Source organism: Lampetra planeri, unplaced genomic scaffold, assembly GCF_965212315.1.
Source record: "Lampetra planeri unplaced genomic scaffold, kcLamPlan1.2.h2 scaffold_719, whole genome shotgun sequence".
NCBI lineage: Eukaryota > Metazoa > Chordata > Hyperoartia > Petromyzontiformes > Petromyzontidae > Lampetra > Lampetra planeri.
In genome coordinates, this window is record NW_027615541.1 from 11,563 (window position 1) to 34,063 (window position 22,501).

A 22,501-nucleotide genomic window follows, 5' to 3' on the forward strand; every position below is an offset into this window, starting at 1 on the left:
CTGCTCTGGATGACATGAGGAAAATGAGTTGAACAAATGAGAGCTGCTTGATAAATGCCATCTAGTGAATCTCCAGTTTGCCCTACAACCCAGGTGAACAACCTCTCTCCTGCTGACGGTATATTAAGCAACCTTTGTCCTGTTTGCAGCAGCAGGTTCAGTTATCACGGCCTAGATGGGCTAATGATAGCTGTCACCGGTTTGAGTGGCTATCAGAAACGCACCAGCTTTGACTGCACATAGAACATTTTGTAAAAAGAAGTCTGTATTACATGGAGGGGGCACTTAGAGACACAATAAGCTGATAGTGTCTGCGCAGCGCGCTGGCAGATATGTGTGACAGGTTCCGCAGCCACATTGTGAGTTAGTTCAGCCACAGAAGCCGGTGGCTTGTTGTCAAAACACAATGAGGACACACACATCTTCCTTCCCAACCCAGCTTGAGGTGTGTCTGAAGCAGCAGTGGCATTCAGTAACCAGGAGAAAACCAGTCTCCAGGTAATCAGCACACACACACACCTGACACATGCTGTCTGTCTCTTCTCCCAGGACTAACCGGTTTGTGAGACACAACTCATGCATCCAAATTCATGTTTATTGGTGGAACTGAATCTCAAAACAAAACAATCTTAGTGGTTCCACTGCAGACAAGTTGGCAAGCAGGATGAAGCTAATGTGTGACTAATGTGACTGTGTTTAATGATGAACACTGACAGACAATAATTGTTAATAATTATTACACAGACGGAGTTTCTCATAAGCCTACAATAAAACAAAGTGTAATTTCTTATCAAACATGATTATTTACTAAATGACTATAAAAGACTATGATCATTACATTTATCATTTATCATTACATTTGTGATATAACTATTTAAATACTACTGAATGTTTAATATTTATACATATTACAAGTGTTGGACGTGGTAGTAGTCTAGTTCTCACAGGTAGTGAATAGTACTCACCATCCTCTGTCTGCCTTCAACAGTCTGATTCCTCCTCAGTCTCCGTGAAGTTCAAATTGTCTTTTAAAAACTTCTGCGCTTCAACCGACAGAGCTGCAAACAAAACTCCCCGTGTTTCAGCAGGTAGTCCTGGACGTGTCCTCAGCGGAGTCCTGCGTCCATCGTACCCGCGGAGCTCCGACAGAAAACTGGACGCTTATTTCCAGAAAGAGCAGCGTCTCAAACCAAACACAGGAAGCGGAGGACGGAGAGCCAATCACTCTCCAGGACGGTGAACTTCTCTTTAACATTCATGAGGTACCGGGACGGACGCCATTGCGCATGCGCTGATATCAAAGCGGAACTCGTGCCATTAGCATACGTAGTGCGCGCTCGTGCACACAGCTGTCATTTTTAAATGAATTATTCTTGCGACGTGGGATGGATGGTCATGTGGATCTGTTTTATTTAATAGAATTAAATAACATAAATATATATACATAATTGTTATATTATGTAATATTATTATATAATATGATTCATTTTATGTATTATTTATATTTTAAAATGTTGTAGGTTAAATAAAAAAATAGTTTTAAATAGTCATTATTTTAGTCATAGTCATAGTCAAGTATTTTATTGGCACCTCTAAGGAACCGCACCTGAGACTGAAACAAAAGGGCCTGCAATATTACATATAATCTGTGAACAATATCTAATAGAAAACCAGATTTCAATTTACATCGTGTTTACATATAATTACTTACTTTTGTGTTTATTCAACCTCCTTCCAGGGGACAGAGGGCAGACTAATGTATGAGGATGTTAGAGGAACTCTGGGTGTAACCTGTCTAACAAGCTACCTCTTCAGACGTGTATGTTTTATATGTGTGAGAGGTGGAAGTGCTGTGGGAAGCTAAATCGTTTTTATATAATTCTATATAATTAAATAGAAAAGAAGCCATCACAATTTTATGAAACGTCTGTACTAAAACAATAGCGCAATATCGTTCAGAAGATACTCAGCAAGCAAGTAAACGCAGCTTCACTGCGTTAAATATGGCATTTTGTTGCCACCTAGCGGATATAGTAACACGGTGCGTGCAGAACAACCACATATTGGTTAAAAAACGTTACCACTAAGACATTAACAAAAATTAATGAAAAGGTACTGTAAATTGACAAATGTAGAGTCAATTGAGTACATTTACATATTTATTCATTCATTTATTTATCTATCATCTTTGATGCTTTGGCTCATCGTTTTGTTCCATCGTGTAGTGCTCTTTATTTTAATCTCAGCACGTAAGGGTTGTCACAAAAAGATGATTCGAAGAACTGTCCAGAGTGGAATAGAATATAGCATTATCTTACCATCATCCTGAAAATATTTCTTGACTTGTCATTTACATTGTCATAATATCACTTCTTACCATTGTTTATACATCTGTACATGCATCCATGTGTATTTTCCTTTGGATGGTGATTACCTCAAAATAAACTGCACTTTTACACGGACTTTAGAGGAAACAATTTGAGAAATAAAGTTACTGTAAAAAAAAAAACACACGAATGTACTTATGGGAATTGTAGTCCCTCAATTCTGGCTTAAGGGCACGAACTGAATAACCTGTATTTTATCTGTAAATGCAGTAATTTGTGTTTATACACCGTATATATTCGCAATTTAACCACTTGTTTTCGCGTCCTTGTGAAAGTTTAGCGAGAGTATAAAGTGTGAAAAGTAAAAGCTCCCCAGTGAAGCCCGGAAGTAGGGCGGGACGTCGGTGCTGTATAAACATGGCCGATAAGCCGTTTACAACATCAGGTACTGCGTCTGGTTGAATTACTTCGAGGAAGTCAGTGGTTGTTAGGATCACGTCAGTAACAGGTGCTGTTAAAATGTAGACGTACGTCGAAAGACTGAGCGTTTCTTCAGTGCTTTACAATTTGCGCGGCAGCTGTACTGACAAACTTTATTACTTTCTGCTAACTAGCGCACCAAGCTAACGTAGACGTCTGAACGTTAACTTCTGTCAACTTTTTCCAGCCAGCTAGCATAAACTGCGAATCGAAATGGAGGTGTTTCCTACTTCTGTTGGACTTGCTCTCTGAACACTTTACACCGGGATTCACTCAAAGTGTTGACTTTTAACTTTTTGAAGGCTCCTTTTGGGTTGTTTTTTTTCTTCTTCTTCCACTGGCAGCAAACGAGCGTCCACTATGTTTTCTGTCAAACCAATGAAGCCTACCTTCAAGAGCTATCTTCCCCCTGTACAGGTAATGTTACACTTGTGGTTTAATCTTATAACACATAGACATAAACTCACAGCTAATGCTCACAATACACTGTCAAAAACGCTCTTGAATTAAGTTAAACATGCCGGGCCTCTGTGCAGGGAGGTTGCGGAAGGATATATGACGTGTGGTCAGGATTATAAAACACCACTCGTAAAACTGAAGAAACAGCACGTAGCGACATCATGTACAACAACATGTACGTAAAGCTTTTTAATGTATTGGGTCCGACGTGATGCACTGCTGCCTCCATAAAAGGCAGAAATATTCATTAGATTTTTGTGACTTTAAAAATGGTACGTCGTCAGTCAGTCATCTTAGTGAATGTGACCTCATTGCATATTTATTCAACACATATTTGACACGCTGGGGATGTCCAACACAGTGCCTGTTTGTGTGTGTGGGTGTGTGTGTGTGTGTGGGGGGTATTGTTTATACCTTGGACACTTCCTGTACAATGTTGATCAACTATAATTTGTCATCTGCTGTGTGGACATGTGGTGCTGCCAGATGCAGACACATATCCACATAGGCAGGTTGTGTTTGTAGAAACTGGTGCAGAACCCGGAGACAAAGGCAATGTTTGTATGGCAACATCAATAGACATTGTTCTGTGTAAAGATGACACTTTGCTCAGTGTGTGTGTGTGTGTGCCACTGAGTAAAGTTGCAAAGTCAGACTGAATGATAGTGATAATGTTTATTTGTGCTCAAGTAAATGATTCTCAGAGCAAATGCAGAATATGCATTGCAGTGAGACAGCAGAAAAACTTGTCAAGTGTCGACAAGACATGTATCGTTGGAACTAATTTCTGTTTATTCTTACTGAGTTGATATGACATGTTTTACGAGGGCTTTGGACCTTGAGAAGCTCTGGCATTGTGTTCATCTCAGGAACTATTCTCTGATCAATTTATTTCTTCATTTTCAAGTGCAGCACAAACTCTGGCATGTCGTGGTAATTTGGGTGTATTAGCTGTGGCATTTTCCTTATGACTTTGTTCACAAAGCCTTTTGTATTTAGATGTGCATTATAGCTGTTTCTTAAAGTCATAGCAGCATAGCATCATTCAGTAAGTGTGGACTCAGTTGTTAAATCTTCTCTCATCTTTACAAGCATGTCCGTTAAATTAACAAATTCATGTTTTTGTTTACAATGTTAAAATACAAAGAAATGTCCTTCTTCAGCCACCTCACTCTGTAATGACACCTTGCTGCCTTCACTCATTAACCATCTGACAAGTTGGTGTTTAACGAACCCTGGCTAACCAACATTTTTTCTCTGTAGACTGATGTGAAGACAACTAGTGAACCACCTATTAAAAAACTGGAGCCAAAGCTTCTTCCAGGTATGTTTATTGTTGTTTACACTTGGTTTTATACCAAACACACAAACAAGCAAAACAAAATGACAGCAAAAATTGCTGCTATTTATTTAATTTTTAAACTGTTGTGATTATTTTTCTTCTCTTTTCTGTGTTTCAGTGGTTTTGCAGGGTATAGTCTTTATGTGAGAAGGTTAAAACATGCAGTATTATCCGTGCTTTGTGTGTGTTCACATGTCATTGTCAATCAATGAATGACAGCTCCGTATTGCAGAACTCTACCTCTGCATTTTATCTGGGTCAAGTTTAAACTGACTACCTGCTAATCCATCGGGTAGACATTTGCTCTCATTTTGAAGAAGCATTTACCACTTCAGAGTTGAACAAATTGTTGAACAGTTGAATTAAATCTCCTGAACAGCACGTGTTGGTTTTCCAGATTCCTGGATTAAGAACAGGTCCTTGAATTGAACATGTGGTACAAACACATGTTCAATTCAAGATTGATGATGGTACGTTTAGAAATACCTGTCAGCAGACTCCCCCTTAGCAACTGTCAAGTGTTATTTGTTTTTATTTGTGATGTGCTGATCTAGAGTCACCGTCCTACGAGTCATCACAGGAATATGTAGGTGTGTGTGTGGGCAGGGTCATTGTGTAGTAACCTAATGTCATTTTTCTGTTCAGTTAAAACAGGAAATAAGAAGTAAAACAAAGCTTGTAGTTGAGTTCATCTGGTCAAATTAACGCTTGTTTGACTTCCTACTTTTTTCATTTCAGTTGAAAACAAAAAGACTGAACAAACCAGGGTGTGTTCAAATTCATCAGAGTACACAGGAACACTCCTCATTTTTTGCCTTTGTGAACTTCCTTTATGTAACCTTCTCATGTTTTTGTTTTTGTTTGTTTCCAGGGGGAAATAGTAGTTAATGAGGTAAACTTTGTGAGGAAATGCATCAGCGCTGAAGCAGCCAGCCGGACGACCTGTGGGGGAAGTTGATATGCACCAACTTTAAAGTCTCCTTCATCCCTCAAGACGCTCCAACCAAACAGGTAGTTATGTCGACTCGTTTTCCCCCAGACCTGGATCCCGTTTCAGGAAGCGGTGGAAGTTCTGAGTTTGTTAATCCTTGAATGAGCAAAACTGCAATATGTCCCTAATTTCTAATAAACTGAATTCAAGAATTTTAAACTTTAAAGACATTTGGGTTTGATTTGTGTTGGTTTATGTAAATATGGAATTGAAAACCCTGCTGTGAGTTTTTTCCCTCATTCCAGAATTGAACTCAGGGTTTTTTCTTTGGTTGTTGGTTTCTGGTCGTGTTACAAAAAAGACATTACTTCCTTTCATGAAGATCTTAATACTGTAGGTTGATCAGACCGAAGACCAAGAGTGAGTTCTGTAATCTGTTCGTGCCACCCTCACAGTGCTCAGTGGAGTCACTCATATGTTTTGATGTGCAGTGCAACTGGAAAAAGAGGAAGGAAAATTGAACTTTCCTGCTCTGCATTGTCAGTGGCATTGTGCACAAAGTGAGACAACACACCTCATTTCCAGCTGTGCAACAGATTATTGCAGCACTGGGTGTGAGACATGTCAGTAAACATACTGACGTTGTTATTTTGCTTTCATGACAGAAATCCCTGCTGTCACATCTGCTGCTTGGAGAGCATGATATCCCCCTGACCTGTTTAGAGCAAGTAGTAACAGGTAAATATGGTGACAATTGTTGTGACATGGAGAAAAAAAAACATTGACTGCACGGACTGTCTGATCTCAACTGAGACAGTGTTTACGGGATTAGCTGTGTTTATGTATCTCATTGCTGTTGATCGCTGACTCTGCAAAGTCAACTGCCCAGAGCAAGGGCCATTGTGTTCCTGTGATGAGGCATGAAGCATTCAACTAAGCTTATAAAGACTGCACCATCATCGCAGGACTTGTTGACACAGGTTTTACCACATTAATGATGAGATCATGCCATTACTATTGGGGTCACAGAGAGTTAATTGATGTTCGTTTCCCTTTTCCACCATTTGGTTCTAATTGACTCAACTTCACCGGGCATAGAACCTGGACCTGCTGCCCTGTTTGGGTCCTGCTCTTTTACAGATACTGAATACTAAAAATATGATATCTACAGGCTGCTGGTCTTCTGACTAGTCACACAAGGAGAGAGGGACATCACAAGTGCCACTGTCAACACCAGACGCTCTAGCCATTTTAATATTTTTTGCGCAGCCGTTGCTTTGACGTCCCCCTCACATTGAGGAGGTAAAAGCGGCAAAGGTTGTTTCTAAAACGATGCAGCATTTGCTGAGCTCTGGTTCCCTGTAAGCACTGTAGATTTAACAATTAAGATCATCAGCATTAGTTGAAACATTCTTCTTTGTGTTTCTGTATATTTCAGTCAATGATACAAAGGGTAAGAAAAAAGTACTGGGGTCAAACCAGAAGCTCAAGTTCAACCCCACTGAGCTGCTCCTCTACTGCAAAGGACCTGCGGATCATTCGGTTCTGCTTTGATGAGGGCTGGGCCCGAGAGTGCCAGAAAGGTGAGTGATGCTTAGTTTTTTCTAATCAACTGAGGTTATACAATGACGCTGAGAAATAGACAATAAACAGTGATGTAGAATCTGCTGCAGTCACCAAAAATGAGTTGGCAAATAGCTTGATGTTTATTTTCTTACTTTCCTCTGGCTGTTGTTTCTTGACCCCCTCCCCTCACACACACACACACACACACACACACACACACACACACACACACCGCACTTCACACCACTTCCTCAGTGACAACATTTACGTCACACATACTATGTTGCTGCCCTCCCACCCGTCATCTCACTGGAAGTGACTAACCTCTCTAGGGATATTTGTCAGTGAGGTTGTTAGGCAAACAGTCACTAATAGATGTGGAAGACAATCATTATTCAAGTGGAAGGAAATGGGGAATGATCCAGGCAGTTGAACCCTGACTCATCTCCTGCACAGAGATTAGAAGGGCAGATGTTGTTGTCTGTCTGTCCTCTCACTGCTCACTTTGGTGACCAGTGTGACTTTCTGCCCCCCCCCCCCCCCCAAAACATCCCCAAACCTTTTAAAGAGAAAATAAATGTGAATTATTTCACAATGAAGTACTAAAAGGGATAAATAGTACATGTGCGTGTTAATTATCACCAGCTAAACGGGCAGAAGGGCTTTATCTGTCAGACATACCCCAGAAAACAACACCAGCCATTAGTCTGGATGTGTTCACCTCCTCGATGTCGGTCATGTGATTAGAATGAGTCAAAGATGCCAAATAAGCACCTTGCTGGTTGAAGGTGTGGTCTCCTCCGATTTCCAGTCAGATCTGGAGCAATTCATTTCTGTGTGTACACCATTTAACCATTATTATTAAAATCTTGGAGAAGCACTGGACAGTGATGTTCTCGCCTTTCACACCGTGAAGGCGCTCATCATTGGTCACACATGCCACACTCTGGGTGTAACTTTCCATCTTGTTACCAAGTCTCTCCACTTCTTTCTGCCAAATATGGGAAGTGATGAAGTCGTCTCCCCATGGGACAGAACCTTTGACGCTTGATGAGGATCTTTGCTCACAGTATGACCCACTGAGATATCCAGCTGTGTATTTATGTACCAGTGCAGTGATCAGTGTCATCTGGGAACAATTTTGTGTTTAATGTTTGTATCTGCACAGCAAATGAGAACATTACACAGTGGAACTGTTTGGTGCAACGACTAAAGTGCTACAACTATTACAGGCAGTGTTTTTCTACTCTGCTCAGTGTAGAATATAGAAGCGCCAGAATATAAATATATCTTTCTTTCTTGATGCTTGGAGAGTATTTATGGACACAATATATGTAATTGCAGCATGCACTTAAAAGGCTCCGTTCCTTTTTCCCTCTTTGTCACATGTGGAGTTAAGCCAACCTATAATAGCTCATTTTACCATAGTAAATTACAGAGTTGGGGTGTCCTCCATGTCCACACACGTGTGTGTGTGTGTGTGTGTGTGAGTGCGTGCGTGCACTCATGTTATTCACAGCATTGCGGGTGAATGAGCTGCTTTGTGTGACCCAGAGCAGGAGGCTCCCACTCTTCTCTGGTTTACTTATTATATTGTGTGTGTGAGAGACTTTAAAATCAAGTCTCATAGTTGATTCTTATACTTTGAGTGACCCTGAATTGTTCAGATGATTCATTTGTGCCACTGGACAATATACCGAATGGGGGGGAAAAAAAAACTCTTTTATCTAGGTTTGCCTTGCTATTGCGCACTACTCCCATCCAGCTGACTTCAACTCCTGTTTGGCTTTGAATATCAAGGGCGACGATACCACAAGTGTAAAGGTACGCACATAACACAAATGACTTCCAAATCGCTTCATGAAGGTTCACAGAGCTCATTGTCCAATAAAACTGTTCTATTTCTATTTCTTTATTGTATAAGAAAGTCGTTCAAAATGTGTGTTTCTAGTGGACCGTGTCAATGGCTCTTTCCCACGAGGAGGATTCCAGACGCCCGTGTTTGACCGTCCGTCCAGATTGGGACCGGAGAGATTAAGAGAACGGGGTGCCTCAGAGTGGAGGGTGTGCTCCATCATGAACTTTACCGCCATCTGCCCCAGGTCTGAGCTCCCTGTGGTTTGTCTTAAGGCAAAGCACATCCATATCTTACAGGATGAGGGCCACATGTGAATACAGCATTGGACTCAGGTCATCATGTTTAAATCTACTTGAGTAGAAATTCAGAATTACAAGATAAGGCCCTTTGTTTTTAATTTGTGATTGCAATGCGCTTCTGTAGTCTTCCGTATTTTTCTGCCTTTGTTTTTGTGTAATACCTTTTACAATCGTCCTTGGGTATTATACTCTGTACACCCTACATTTCACCCTGTAGTTAAACTTTGCTTTGGCACGTTGGTGTGTTTTACAGTGCTCCTTTCTGCTCACTTCATGACTGTGTGAAAGTAACATGTACGTCTGTACTTGACAATATGTGCTATTCATCCCCGATGTTAGTGGTGACATCATGTTGAGCTACAATGGAATTATTGTTCTGTGTTTCAATTTGAAAAAAAAACTTCAAAATTACATAATAGAAATTTGTACCCAACTGGTCTCACACATGCTTTGTAATATCCTCTGTACTCTCCATCACCTCTTCACTCACAATTAAATTAATACGTGTGTGATTTTGTGTTTTAGTCTTCCAGAGTACATTGTGGTCCCCAGTTTCTTTGGCAGATCAGGATCTAAAGCAGTACTCAGTTTTCTTCACTGACAATCGCATCCCAGTGAGTCTGAAACCACTTTCCTCATCAAATGTTTCATGAGCATCGTCAGCTGTTCCTTTGATTATCCTCAGACTATCCCTTGTTTGCTGATTATGTTCAAGAATCACTTGATTGGTCAGCACGCTGATTTCATTTTCACTGACACTGTGATTCATCGTCTCTTCCCCTGAAAAGCTCTGGTGCTGGAATCACCCCAATGGGAGCGCTCTCGTCCGCATGGCCGGGATATGAGACCGTTGCAGCAGAGGAGGATCGATCAGAGGTACAACAAACCTCTCTTATTATCACAAGCATACATGACTATTTTGTGAAGGGTTACTGAAAGCTGAGAAGTTGCCCTAGGTTCACGTAACTGGTGTGAAGGAGGAGTTCGGAGAAGGGGAAACCGTTGATCAGAAGGCGTTTTGTTTTTTTCCCGTGATGTATTTCTGACATATTGCTAAACATGCTTGACATTTTCATGGCTGTAATTCCGTTATTGTCTCTTTTGTAGTAAAAGGGTCTTCAATGCCATCACCAAAAGCCACCCACAGTGCAGTGTTATATCTGACTTGGACAAGTGTTTGCCAAACATCCAGGACATCCAGAGCTCTTTTGTGAAAATCCGTCAGATCTGTGTCATCGGTGAGTTTCACAGGTTTTGGAACTAAAACTAAAGTGAATGCTCAATGCGGATTCGGTACAATTGTTTTTTGATTGCGTGCAGATCCCTATGAGGAGTCTGAAGAGAGGTGGTTTTCCTCCATTGAAAACTCCCGCTGGCTGGAGTATGTCAGGTTTGTGATAACTGCTCGTTCCTGACAAGACTGCCATCTTCTTCAATCGCTAATTACTGAATTGTTTTCCTCATTGTATCAGAATCAGATACTGTGATAGTAGCTTCAGCTACTATCTCAGTACCTCTGTGTCATAGTTTCTGCAGGGACGTCTGTTGTTATCGTGTTCTAAGTTTAATATGCCCACATCAGCAAACATGAAATGTCTTATGTGTCTGTTGATTAGTAATAGAACTAGAATTACCGGAATTAGAGTGAGAATAATAGTCCAACATCTGATCAGAATCCTCACATGCTCCACCCTGTGATTTCAGGGCCTTCCTGAAACATTCCGCAGAGATTGTGTTTCACCTGGATGGAAAGAACTCTTCAGTCATTCTTCAAGGTAAATGGTCCTTGGTCCAAATGGTCGTCACCTCCTTTGTGACAGCACACGACTTTTAAATCCTACAGTCCCAAAACACAGCTATTACTCCTTTGTCAGTGATGTGATGTTGCTTTGTCTGCACCTGTGCAGAGGAAGAAGACCGTGACCTGAACTGCGTGGTTTCCTCCTTGGTGCAGCTCATGCTCGACCCTCACTATCGCAGCCTTGTGGGCTTCCAGAGCCTGGTGCAGAAGGAGTGGGTGATGGCAGGCCATCGCTTTTTGGATCGATGCAACCACTTAAAAAAGAATGACAAAGAGGTAGTTCTCCTTTCTGGAACCAACTGACTGCCAGATATGACGAGGGATTCTGTCCAAACACTTGTTTTTCTCTGTCGTCCTGCTTTAGTCGCCGCTGTTTGTGCTGTTCCTGGACTGCGTGTGGCAGATGATGAATCAGTATCCTGCAGCGTTTGAGTTCACAGAGATCTATCTGACCGTTTTAAGTGACAGCATGTGGATTCCCCTCTTCAGTACTTTCCTCTTCAATTCTCCCAAACAGCGTGCTCGGCATTTGATTGTGAGTTGTAAATTTGAATCGTTCATTTATTCAATTTAATGTACAGCGCAGTGCAAATGTATTAGAGCAGCTGTCATACAAATGTGAAAAGATATATATTTCTTTAAATCTTTCATGAACTAAAAATTTTATTGATTTGACAAATAAACTGGAAAGCAAAATTTCACTGAATTCACCATTTTGGATCTGAGTTCAAGTCACAAATGAATCAACATTCAACCACTAATTCACTTTACAAGGACAAAACATTCACTTGTATTCCCATATGGAAAAATGTTTGGTAAAGTCAATAACTAACTAAATAATAATGTGCTTTACTATTTTCATATTAATAATTTCTAATATTTTATCATTAAAATGCATTGTTAAAGAGTTTCTACATCTTGGTGTATGAACCATCACAGAAACATAAAAAGTAATTTATAATTTAGTTTAGTCATGCTGTTCATTTAGGGCACAACACTGGGTGATGGTGTAATAAATTGATCCAGCACTGTTCATCCAGTGGTCTGCAAAGAGTTAAAAATGTCAGTGGTTTCCTCCCTTGTTGGTGCTTGTGTCCAGGGAAGTGACTCAAATATGACAAGAGCAAATTAATCAGTTTTTTGTTTGCCTCGGTGAGTGGATGAATGTCATGTCTTACTTGTTGTTATTGCTCTGCAGGACTTTGCCAGGAACAAAGCCATCCCTCAGGGGGAGGACCAGGCTGTGTATTTCCCTCCAGTCTGGGACTGGTCACAGCAGTTCTCCCTCAAAGACCAAACACTCTTTAACAACCCCATGTACGTCGGCAAAGGAGCCGCCTGCGTTCAGAACGGGGAGGTGAAAACCTTCAGACGCACCAAGGTATGATAGGCAGTCAGGTTTCGTGTTTACTGGAATGGTGTCACGTAGTACAACGCTCGGCGCAGAAAGCAGGTTTAGTAAAAACCCTGAGATTGTTTAATGAGGAACTATATTGCTCCTGGCTTCTTACCATTGATCATAAGCCACATGAAATAAAAAGCTCATGGTCAATACTTGACTTCTATAATTCCTGATAGATTTCCATCTCAAAGTTTCTGTTCAACTGTGGTTTTCCTTTTAGCGATGACTGTAACTGCCTCGTCTCTATTTGCAGCCAGTATTGTTTCATACAAATTATTCTGTTCTTCTGCAACAGAAATACAACTCCACATATCGAGGAAACTCTGCCACTCTCCGCAACGGCCTTAAAGGTGGAGAGGAGACTCTGACCCGACGGGGCTCTCTGCTGTCAGAACTCAGGTCTGATTTCTCCCCGGTGAAGGATGTGGTGGAGAGCCCATCGGAGCGCTTCTTCCGGGGACTGGTTTTCTCGACCGGTTGACCAGCAGGGCCTTCTGATTCCCCTGCTCACACCCTCACACATGGCTCTCTGGAAGCTCTACTTCCTTCGTTGGGTTCCCGAAGCCTGCATCGTCAAAGGAGGAGGCGTCACCGCCTACCACAAGCTCTCCCAGCTGGTCGATGAAATCGAGATATTACAGAACCAGCTCAGGCGCTATAAGGGGCCGAGCCCCGGCAGCACACCGCTCCCCAGCCCCAGTGAGCCCCATTCAGATCGAAGGAGGATGTATTTTATGGCCAGTTCTCCAAATGACCCTCCTTTGCCCCCAGACTTCCTCACCTCCTCCTTTCCTTTCACCCCAGTGGGGAACCTGTGCCGCCGCAGCATCCATGGAAACTCCCATTAGCAAATTTCTGAGTGGGGCGAGGATCTGGCTCTCAACGGAGACGCTCGCTAACGACACTCTCTGAGGATGAGGGCTTTCTATTCTGAGCCCAATGCAGGTCGTAATTGATGAATAGAGAGAAAAAACAACTTCTGATTTTCATTCTTTATAAGCTAAACTTTGCACCATTGATGCTGCATCAGAATCTGAGGCAATTTTACGCTGAAATACCGTCAACACGACCGTGACTGCTCTGGTCTATTTCATCTTCAGAGCTCATCCTCCTGTTAGCGAGTGAGATGTTACTGTGATGTGTCGTCCTACTGTGAAGGAAGAAGTTCTAGAATTGCGTGTAATTTGTGCTCTACTTTTCATCCCAGCTAAGATTTTTTTTTTTTTTTTTCCCTGCTTCTCAGCTTGTTTGACGCACACCAACTAGCTTGAGGTCTTCCTCAAGGGCTAACAGATAAGTGTGTCAGTCTAAATAATGGAGTTATTTCTTCTGGAAGTAGTTACAAACCTCAAAGGATTTTTATTTTTATCGATGCGTGGATTTAGAAAATTCCTGATTTTATTGCAGCACCAATGATGCTCTTCATCAAACACTGAGTTCCTCGTTTTGATCCCTCCAGAAAATTTATTTGAAGATGTAACATTTTTTTATTTCATAAAGAAGAACAATATAGCACAGCTAACAAGTACATAGTGTGGTAATAACAAACAATCTAGCCTGGTTGAATGTTGTTGTTTTTTTTTTGCACAAACTTGATGCTATTTGTTAGTATAAGTTTTAATATTTGCATTGATTCTTTTTTTTTTTACTGTAGATGACAAGTCATGTGAATTCAGGGTCTGATGTTGTAGATTAACTCTATTTTTAAAGCAAAGATAAGGGCCTATATTTGTAGCGTCGCACTTGGGGTTTTATTTTGAGGAGACGCTCTGTGGACATAGATCTGTGGTTGATGTTTCCTCTTCCTGTTGAAGGGGCGTCTTCCCCGGAGCCTTCTGGTAAGGCACAGTGGAGAAACGGTCCAGATCTGAATTATTTGCTCATGTGTATGCTAAAGGAGAGACAAGGGCTATGACTCAAACTTCTACCCAGTTTTTACATGACAGTGTTACTGTCATGAGTTGAATTTCAGGCGCTGACTCTTGCGATCCAGTGATTGTGGCAGTTATGGGTCAGTTACAACTTCAAGCAATAAATTAGTAGGTCAGTAAGCGTAGTTGTCACTCTCATGGGGAAGGTGTCTGAAGACACTGAATTTCAACAACCTTGTGAGGATGGAGTGGAGAGTCGTGTGATTTTAGGACCCTTAGCTAACGTCTGCTCGCCAGCTGGTATAAGTAGGCTGACTTAAGATCTCTCACGAAATTATAATATATCTGAAAACAGATGAGTGCTCCCTTTAAAAATCAGGCTGCATTTTGACTTTGCTTTAAATTTACTAACATTACACTATTTGACAATGCACCTTTGCGAGTCAAAGTTTTGGTGTTAATAAAGACATTACCTGCATACGCCAATTAGTATTTTAACTATAATGTATGATAGATTTACAGTTCAGTGTCAGTCCACTTCCATATTAGTGATAATGAAATCATATTCCAATTAGATTTTCATGACCTAATAAACCTGGGTTTGGTTTGAGTCACATCAGGGCCGATGGATCTGCCATTTCTTTTCCTGAAAAAAACAAAAAACAAACGTGCTGTGGAGTCTTAAAAGAGCAATGCAGCAAATATCTCCAGGCCTTATTGTCTTGTTAAAGCATAACACCACTGGACAGAGTCAATGTCTGTCCCACTTTTGTACAGGATCATGGATCCTTAGATGAGAGATGATTCACACACACTTTGGGATTCTTTGGCAATAACTAGTGTCAGGTGTACATGTGTATCATGTGAGTGCAGAGCCTGCTCTCCAAAATGCTATCAATTGCACATTTTACTCTCTAGATAGGTTAGATTGTGGTTGAATACAATTTTTGGCAAATATTATAAATACTGTATGTGCTTGAAATCTCCCAGTTCATATTTTTGATTAATGGTACTGAATGACTAATTCTTAACATAGTCTTTATATTTAATGGAGAGATATTTATATGTTGTTTCCCTACTAATTCACATAGTTGCACTCTGTTGTAATTGTATGATGACTGTTTCCACTGTGTCACAGTTTGATATTGATTAGCAGCAGATGTATTTATTGGCTTATGCAAATGTTCTGTAAGAGGGATGTAGTTGCTATTCTACATCCCCTGTGCCTTTTGGGAAAATGTAACAATATTCTAAATCTTGTTTTAGTTTTCTAACCCTGTTGTTTTTTTCAGAGGTACTGCACTGGAGCTGAAGGCTCACATGTGTACCAATAACCAATCATTACAATAGCTTTCCCCTGAGACTGCAGTCTGATTGTTTCATTTCACTGCACAAAACTTGACTGATATTGTCTGTAATTAACACAATGGACCTCATCCACAGTATGTAGAAATGTTCTGACACCATCGTCCTTGTGTTTGTGAACACGTTCCAAACTGAGAGGCTCCTTTGTTCTGATAAAGGATTTAATTGGTTTACAGCTACATAGAGAGCTTGTCATCCAAGACACTAGTGGGGGAAAACATTTGACATTACCCTTCATGCAGAAATTAGTCAAATTTTGCAGATAATCTGTCGTGACAATTTCACCCTATATACAGTATGTCCATGGTTTCATCAGTCAATACATTTTGCACATTCAAAATAAACTCTGGATCTGGAATATTTTTGTACAACGAATGTTTCGAATGGCAGGCATTGCGAAGTTAAGATAAGTGAACTAGACATCATGACGAGATGTAGGAAATAGAAATGTCTGTAGATATTAACTGTTGTGGACGTGGAAAAAAACAGGAAATTGAATCAACAGTGACGTCATCGGAGAGCGCCTCTGCTGGCCTTCGAAATGGGCTCGACTCCTGAGCCTTGATTTTTTTTTTTCCCATTTTCGGTCATCACATTAACTTTTTTTTACTGCATAGTCGGTTCGCGATGACATTTGGAGGTAGGTTTAAAGAGAGATACACAGCAGAGATCTAATGCAGACGTTTTATGCGATGTCATGGCGCCTGCAAGCAGATGCAGAACTGGACTTCATTGAGTTAGCAGTGTTAGCCAGCAGCTAACTAGCCTCAGCCTGTGGATGATTGATGACTCGTGACATATCTTAGGCACCTTTAATGGTTCTCTCACATCATACCGTATGTTTTCAACCCACTACTTACGTTTTATCAACGGCCCACAAAGTGTCACCTGTGTGTCTGACGAGGAAACGATGAGTGTGAGCAGTTTCGCTAGCTAACTTTAGCCCAGACAGATAGCAGTTAACGGTGGTCATGGTTTGCCTGAACTAAAGCCTAACAGACTTAAACTGCGTTTTCTGAAGACATGGAACCCTAGAGTCGGTAACCTTGAACTAACAGTTCTTCCCGGTTGAATCCTGGATCGATGCGCTGAACAGCCCAGGACTATTTCCAGGTTTCGCTCCATGCTAGTTTGTGGTTGTCCACATACATACATACATGTTCCATCTCATCCAGCTCAGCTTGTACACTGAAATACTTTCTTACAGTCCATCAGATGTTATGGGACAGCAGTATTTTAGGTGTGTCAATAAAAGGGATCCATTGTCCAAATCCATTGTTTTTTTCATTCAAACAGGGACCATGTAGGTATTTAAAATCTAATTATTGCAGTTGTGTGTGATTAGTTTAACATATGCCATGACTGAGTGGATTCTCATCTGATAAACAGTGTGGACCATTGGAGAAGTGACCAGTTTATTAACCATTGTTAACCATTATTAACACTACTTACCTCCAGTAAATTGCTCCAATCGACACTATTAAAAAATACAGTTTATACAAAGATTTATGGATATATGTATAAAATAATAACAGTGACATTGTCAGTGTTTCTCTGTGGTGGAACAACAAAGGGATAAAACATTAATCTGGCACATAAATATTTTGCTGTTTTAGAAACGTCATACAGCTTTGAAAAGGTTGAAAGAATTATATGAAATTATTCGTTATTATGTAATGCACCAGTTGATGAATAAGGATGGAAGCCATTCACAAAGGGTAATCGCACACATAGGGTGTGTGATCATCTTGATTTTAATATCACACTGGTTACAGGGCAGTTCCACCTAAACAGGCAACAATATTTTCTATAATACACAAGAGGCAATTTGCTTCATGAATGGAGCCATAAACCATCTACTCTGTTTGCTGACTTTGTACTTGCAAATAGTCATAGATTTTTTTTCTGCACTGAACAACACTACAGCGTGGGCTCTAATTCTAGTCACTTCAAGTAAAGCAATAAATGGGCCAAAAACGGAACTGTCTGGAAGCAAAAACATTCAGTGATGTAAAGACACGTTGCACCCTCTATCCCAGTTTGTGAAGTTGCAGAAATAATAATTATGCTGTTATATAACATGTTCATGTTAAATGAGAAAGATTTGGTTCACACTGATGGATTTTTCTTTCTTTCTTTCCTTTTTTTGCCAGGTGAATTGGCAGCTGAAGTCGGCCGGGTGATTTCAGAACTGGTCGGTGTGCAGGCGACGGACTGGCTTGTAGGTTTTACTTCCCGTGTCCTACAGTAAACCTAGTAAATCTACTCTCTTGGTCAGAGGATTGCAATGAAACCAGCTCAGGAGCGCAACCAGGAGTGCCTGCCTCCAAAAAAGAGGGACCACCCAGTCAGTACCAGTAGTGGAGCTGGGGGAACAGGGGGAGGAGGAGGAGGAGGAGGAGGAGGAGGAGCTAGTGCTATTGGAGAAGATGAAGCAGTTTCCATCCAGAACTCTGCAGCCAACAGCAAAACTCAGGGAGGGAGTCCGTCTGGAGAGTGGCCGCGAGCTCAGCCAGGACTTCATTACGGAGTGGACAGCTCGGACGGCGTACCAGCAGTGCCAGTTGACCAGTACAGTATGCTTTACAAAGTGGCTCTTCCATCTGGTACCTACGCGCCCACCAGTCTTCACCCAGTGTTAAGCCACATCTCTCCAGCCTACACTGTACACTCTCCTCTCCTGCCGCATCCAGGCCTCACCTATCCTCCCCTGGGCTACGCCCAGATCCCTCATTCCTCTCTGCAGTTTGTTAGTTCCCCTTATGCAGCAGTCCCGTATGCTCTGCCGCCTGGCTTTGTCCCTGGTTCGTTAATCTCTCCCTCAGGCACCATTCCTCAGGCCCACGCCGTGTCCCATCTTGTTCCGTACCCATCCGTCTTACAGGAAGGTGTTGTTTCACCTCCGCCACAAGCCCAGGTAGCTGCTCATACCTTTGCCAAAGTCCCAGCATCCAGCGGCGTCCCGCTGATGTTGCCTTCAGAGCAAGCTGCCCAGCAGCACGTCGGTACTGTCGGAGTCCTGCCGGCAGCAGAGCTCAGCTCCCGAGGTGTGCCGGTCTTCTACCATCCTCAGGGCGCCAGAATGGCAGCGGTGCCCAGAGACGCCCACAGCGTCCAGCAGGAGAATGACGTGGAGGTGAATGGAGGGGACAAAGAGAAGGGAGCCAGGGACCTCGCACAGGAGTCAGCCTACGCCGCCAGACACTCCCGTCAGCAGCAGGTAGCACCCCGCTCTGCAGCGCAGGACCACAGCCAGGACCGAGGGCTGCACAGTCGCAGGCTGAGCTCACCTGGCAAGCGCAGCACACCTGACAGTGACCTGGAGGTAATTTCCTGTTGGTTGAGTTTAATGGCGTTGATGATGTCACAGTGACTCAGTGATCATCGACTTTTTAGCGCATTCCAGGGATGAAACTTCATAATCTCTTTGAAACTTAGAAACAGTTCAGGCTGGCGTCATTACAAACAAGTCCTGTAAAATAACTGTAGTTGTTGTTGTAGTTTGTTTTCACGTGACATACGTTGGAGCACGCTAATTATGTCAGAAAACATCAACATCATTCTGAAAGCTGAGAAGTTTTTCCTCACAGACAAGCTGCTGTCATTACGGTATTGACTCGCCAGCTTCTGGCAACAGAGCATTTGGGGATTACCGTAATGACAGCAACATGGCTGGTCTCAACTTTCAGGAACCGATTGACATTTTCTCCTTCTAACATCTAGCTCCTTCAAACCAGCTAGAAGAACAGAGTAACACTTGTCAGGTTTCACAACCGGTTGACATTTTCTGGTAGTAGTCATGTGATCACGCTACTCCAAAGTATGCTAGTACGATTGTGGCGCTGGGGATAGCGTTGGTGTCAAAGGGTTAAATCCATGTGAAGATTTGTGAACAAACGTAGGACTGTGAGACGTAACGGTGAGTTCGTTCATGCAGACACACACAGATATGACATGTCCAATGTGAGTGCACGTTTACCCAGTCAGGCCTCGTCCACCGTTATTGTCAAACTGCAGACACACACACATATACGATCTGATGATGTACAGAGGCGTTCCAGTACGCTGTGATCACTGCTACGATCCAACAACAATGTCTAAGTGTTTTCTAGTGTATTTTAGTGTTCCTGTGATGGCGAACATGTAAAACCTCGCTCATGGGGCAGAAAATGTATTTTAAACGGAGGAGGACAAAGGATCCCTGTGTGTAGGGACGGGGTGTCAGACTTGTGTTGTCAGACTTGTTCCAGACTTGTCACAAGTTCTTTCTTACGTTACCTTCCAGGTGCAGCAGGTTGTCAGCGGTTTGGCCTCCTCTGGTAGTGGAGGGCGCAAAGAGGTCTCCTTTGCCCCCTTGAATCTCTCTCAGGGTGTCCAGAGAGTACGAGACATCCACGCAGAGTCCTCCGGAGTCATTTCCGGCCCCCCCGCACATGTAGCCCAACCCGTGAGTTACGCTGATCCCAGAATGACAGGGCAGCCAGGTCACGCTGTTGTGCTCGCCAACGGACAGCCAGTGCTTATTCCCCTGGAGTATAACCCCCTGTCAGCACAGCAACACTACCCAGGACAGGCCAACGAGGTCTCTGCCACCACCACCACCACCACCTCCACCACCTCATCCTCCTCCTCGTCCTCCTCGAGCCCCAGTGTAAAAGATCCGTCAGCCAGAGTGTGCCTCTCTGAAAGGGCTGCAGGCGAATCGACCGCAGCTCCGCCGCAGCAGCAGCAGCCTCCAGCAGATACCAGCCAGGCTTTTCCATCGAGCCTCGTTCCTGCGCCGAGTCCCTGCAGCCCGTCTCACTTCATGAAAGGCGCCATCATCCAGTTGGCCACTGGGGAGCTGAAGCGCGTGGAGGACCTGCAGACTCAGGACTTTGTGCGGAGCGCCGAGGTCAGTGGCGGACTGAAAATCGACTCCAGCATGGTTGTGGACATCTGTGCCAGCCAGCAGAAGCCAGGTCTGGTGTCGCTGCACTTCACCGTGGGGGAGCAGCAGAGCAAAGTGACCATCGACGTGCCACCCGAACACCCCTTCTTTGTGTTCGGCCAGGGCTGGTCGTCCTACAGCCCGAAGCGCACGGCGCAGCTCTACGGCTTGGCCTGCCACCACCTGCAAGTCGGAGACGTGTGCGTGTCCATCACCCTGCAGCCGCAGCCGCAGCAGAAACAACCGCAGCTTCACCCTCATTCACAGCAGCAGCAGCAGCAGCAGCAGCAGCCGCCGCCCCTGTCCAGGACTTTGAGCAAAACCAACGCTACATCAGAACCCGCTCACCAGCTCATGGGCCCTCCTGCTCCGCAGCAGTCGCGGACACATCCGGCCCACATCAGGATCCACAGAGACAGACCGAGAGAGGCAGAGAAAGACGGCGCCGACAAGGGAGAAGCCGCCCAGTTTGGAGGCGTCGGGCAAACTGAACGTAGAACCTTAGCGGAGCATCTGAGGAATCAGAGCGGTTACTACCTGCACACGGATGCTTTCACAGGCACGGGAATGGGCGCCGTGCAAACGGTGCTCGGTGCGTCTCAGCGGCGCTGGTCCTCGCCCGGCCTCCAAAGATTCGCTGTAAAGGGGGAGGAAGGCTCACGCCCTCAGATCGGCACCTCTGGCCACGCGAGGCCCTCGTTCATCCCCCAGGAAGTCAAACTGTCCATCGAGGGGCGGTCCAACGCAGGGAAGTAGCACCGCGTCCTGTAGTGGGTGTAGAAGAGACTGGAACGAGTCTGTCGGGGAGAGAAGAACGGGGGAACGGGCGAGTGTGAATGTAGCCTCAGAATGTTTGAGATTTTGCACACCCATCTGTCGTCGGTCCAGTGAGAAGCTGTGGTTTGCTGAGGTCACACAGAGACACGATGTAGCTGTTGACCGACCGTCGTCCTTCCACTCTGCCCCCCCACCCACCCCACCCACTTCCTCTCAGACGCGCGTGAACATCCTGCTCAGAAAGCTCTCGCTTCCTTTTTCCACTGGTCAGCCTGCGCGCCAACGTGTGTCTGGAGCTCCAAACTCAGAGGGATCTCCCTCCATCCCTCAGCGGCGTGACGCCATCTGCAGTCTCCCTCCTTCCGTTGGTCAGGAAGCCGCTCGGCAAAGAACGAGATCCTCTCAGGTCGAGTCCCGCGTGTCTTACAATCAGGAACAAATTCAAAATGGGTCGATCCACACCAAATCTATTCTCCATTCACCGTGTGTGTGTGTGTGTGGAGACGTAGGAATCACTGGTGAGAACTTCCGCTCCTCGTCAGGTCACCTCAGACTCTGACTGCTTGTCGGTCCAGTGAGTAGAGGAGGTCCATCTCTCTGTCGTCTGCGCCGTCGGCCCCATTGAACCTCCTCCTCATGTTGGAGCCCTGATCTGTTCACTTGTCGTTCAGCACGCAGACTTTGAGCTCTCCGTGTCTCATTCTCCGTCTCACGGAGTCTTTCAGTTCATTGTGTCTCAAGTCCGTGACTGATTACTAGGGGTGGAAATCATTTCACTTTCATGGCAATGCGATGCTGAAGCAATATTTGATGACGTCGCAACGATACGATTCGATTTATTTAACACAATAATCACGTTTCACCCAAAGAAGGAAAAAAAAATGGAAAAAAACGCGGTACAAATTTGTACCAAGGATCCCCTGAAGGATAAAACTCAGACTTGACTAAATAGTAATTGTCGTTATTAATAAAACTTAATTAAATATAAGTAATAATCAATACATTCAGTGTATGTACCTTATAGAACATAAGAAGTACAAACAGTCACTTTCCAGAACTTTCCAGTTGGAGGTGAATCACCAGCGGGGTGACG

General features: G+C 43.5%; 2 protein-coding genes across 2 annotated transcripts; both read left to right on the plus strand.

The window, feature by feature from the left end:
• Nucleotides 1-3,167: 3,167 nt before the first annotated feature.
• On the plus strand, nucleotides 3,168-13,377 carry LOC144741795 (myotubularin-related protein 10-like). Its single transcript, XM_078624298.1, is given in 24 exon segments — nucleotides 3,168-3,224; nucleotides 4,530-4,601; nucleotides 5,480-5,533; nucleotides 5,536-5,619; nucleotides 6,205-6,277; nucleotides 6,978-7,060; nucleotides 7,062-7,097; nucleotides 7,099-7,122; nucleotides 8,837-8,873; nucleotides 8,876-8,929; nucleotides 9,057-9,207; nucleotides 9,788-9,809; nucleotides 9,811-9,876; nucleotides 10,051-10,102; nucleotides 10,105-10,138; nucleotides 10,376-10,500; nucleotides 10,583-10,652; nucleotides 10,967-11,037; nucleotides 11,170-11,342; nucleotides 11,467-11,598; nucleotides 12,262-12,444; nucleotides 12,761-12,922; nucleotides 12,924-13,301; nucleotides 13,303-13,377. Coding segments are annotated over 24 exon segments (2,268 nt in total).
• A 4,611-nt stretch (nucleotides 13,378-17,988) lies between these two features.
• Nucleotides 17,989-21,387, plus strand: ATXN1L (ataxin 1 like). The gene is made up of 2 exons (XM_078624299.1): nucleotides 17,989-19,026; nucleotides 19,987-21,387. Exons 1-2 carry the CDS (start codon nucleotides 17,989-17,991, stop codon nucleotides 21,385-21,387), a joined length of 2,439 nt encoding a protein of 812 aa, XP_078480425.1.
• Nucleotides 21,388-22,501: the final 1,114 nt, after the last annotated feature.

Bases quoted from the DNA above. Each gene is read 5' to 3' on its own strand.
- ATXN1L (XM_078624299.1), top strand. From the start codon at position 17,989: ATGAAACCAGCTCAGGAGCGCAACCAGGAGTGCCTGCCTCCAAAAAAG. The intron at 19,027-19,986 runs GTAATTTCCTGT...GTTACCTTCCAG, and splicing joins CACCTGACAGTGACCTGGAG to GTGCAGCAGGTTGTCAGCGG.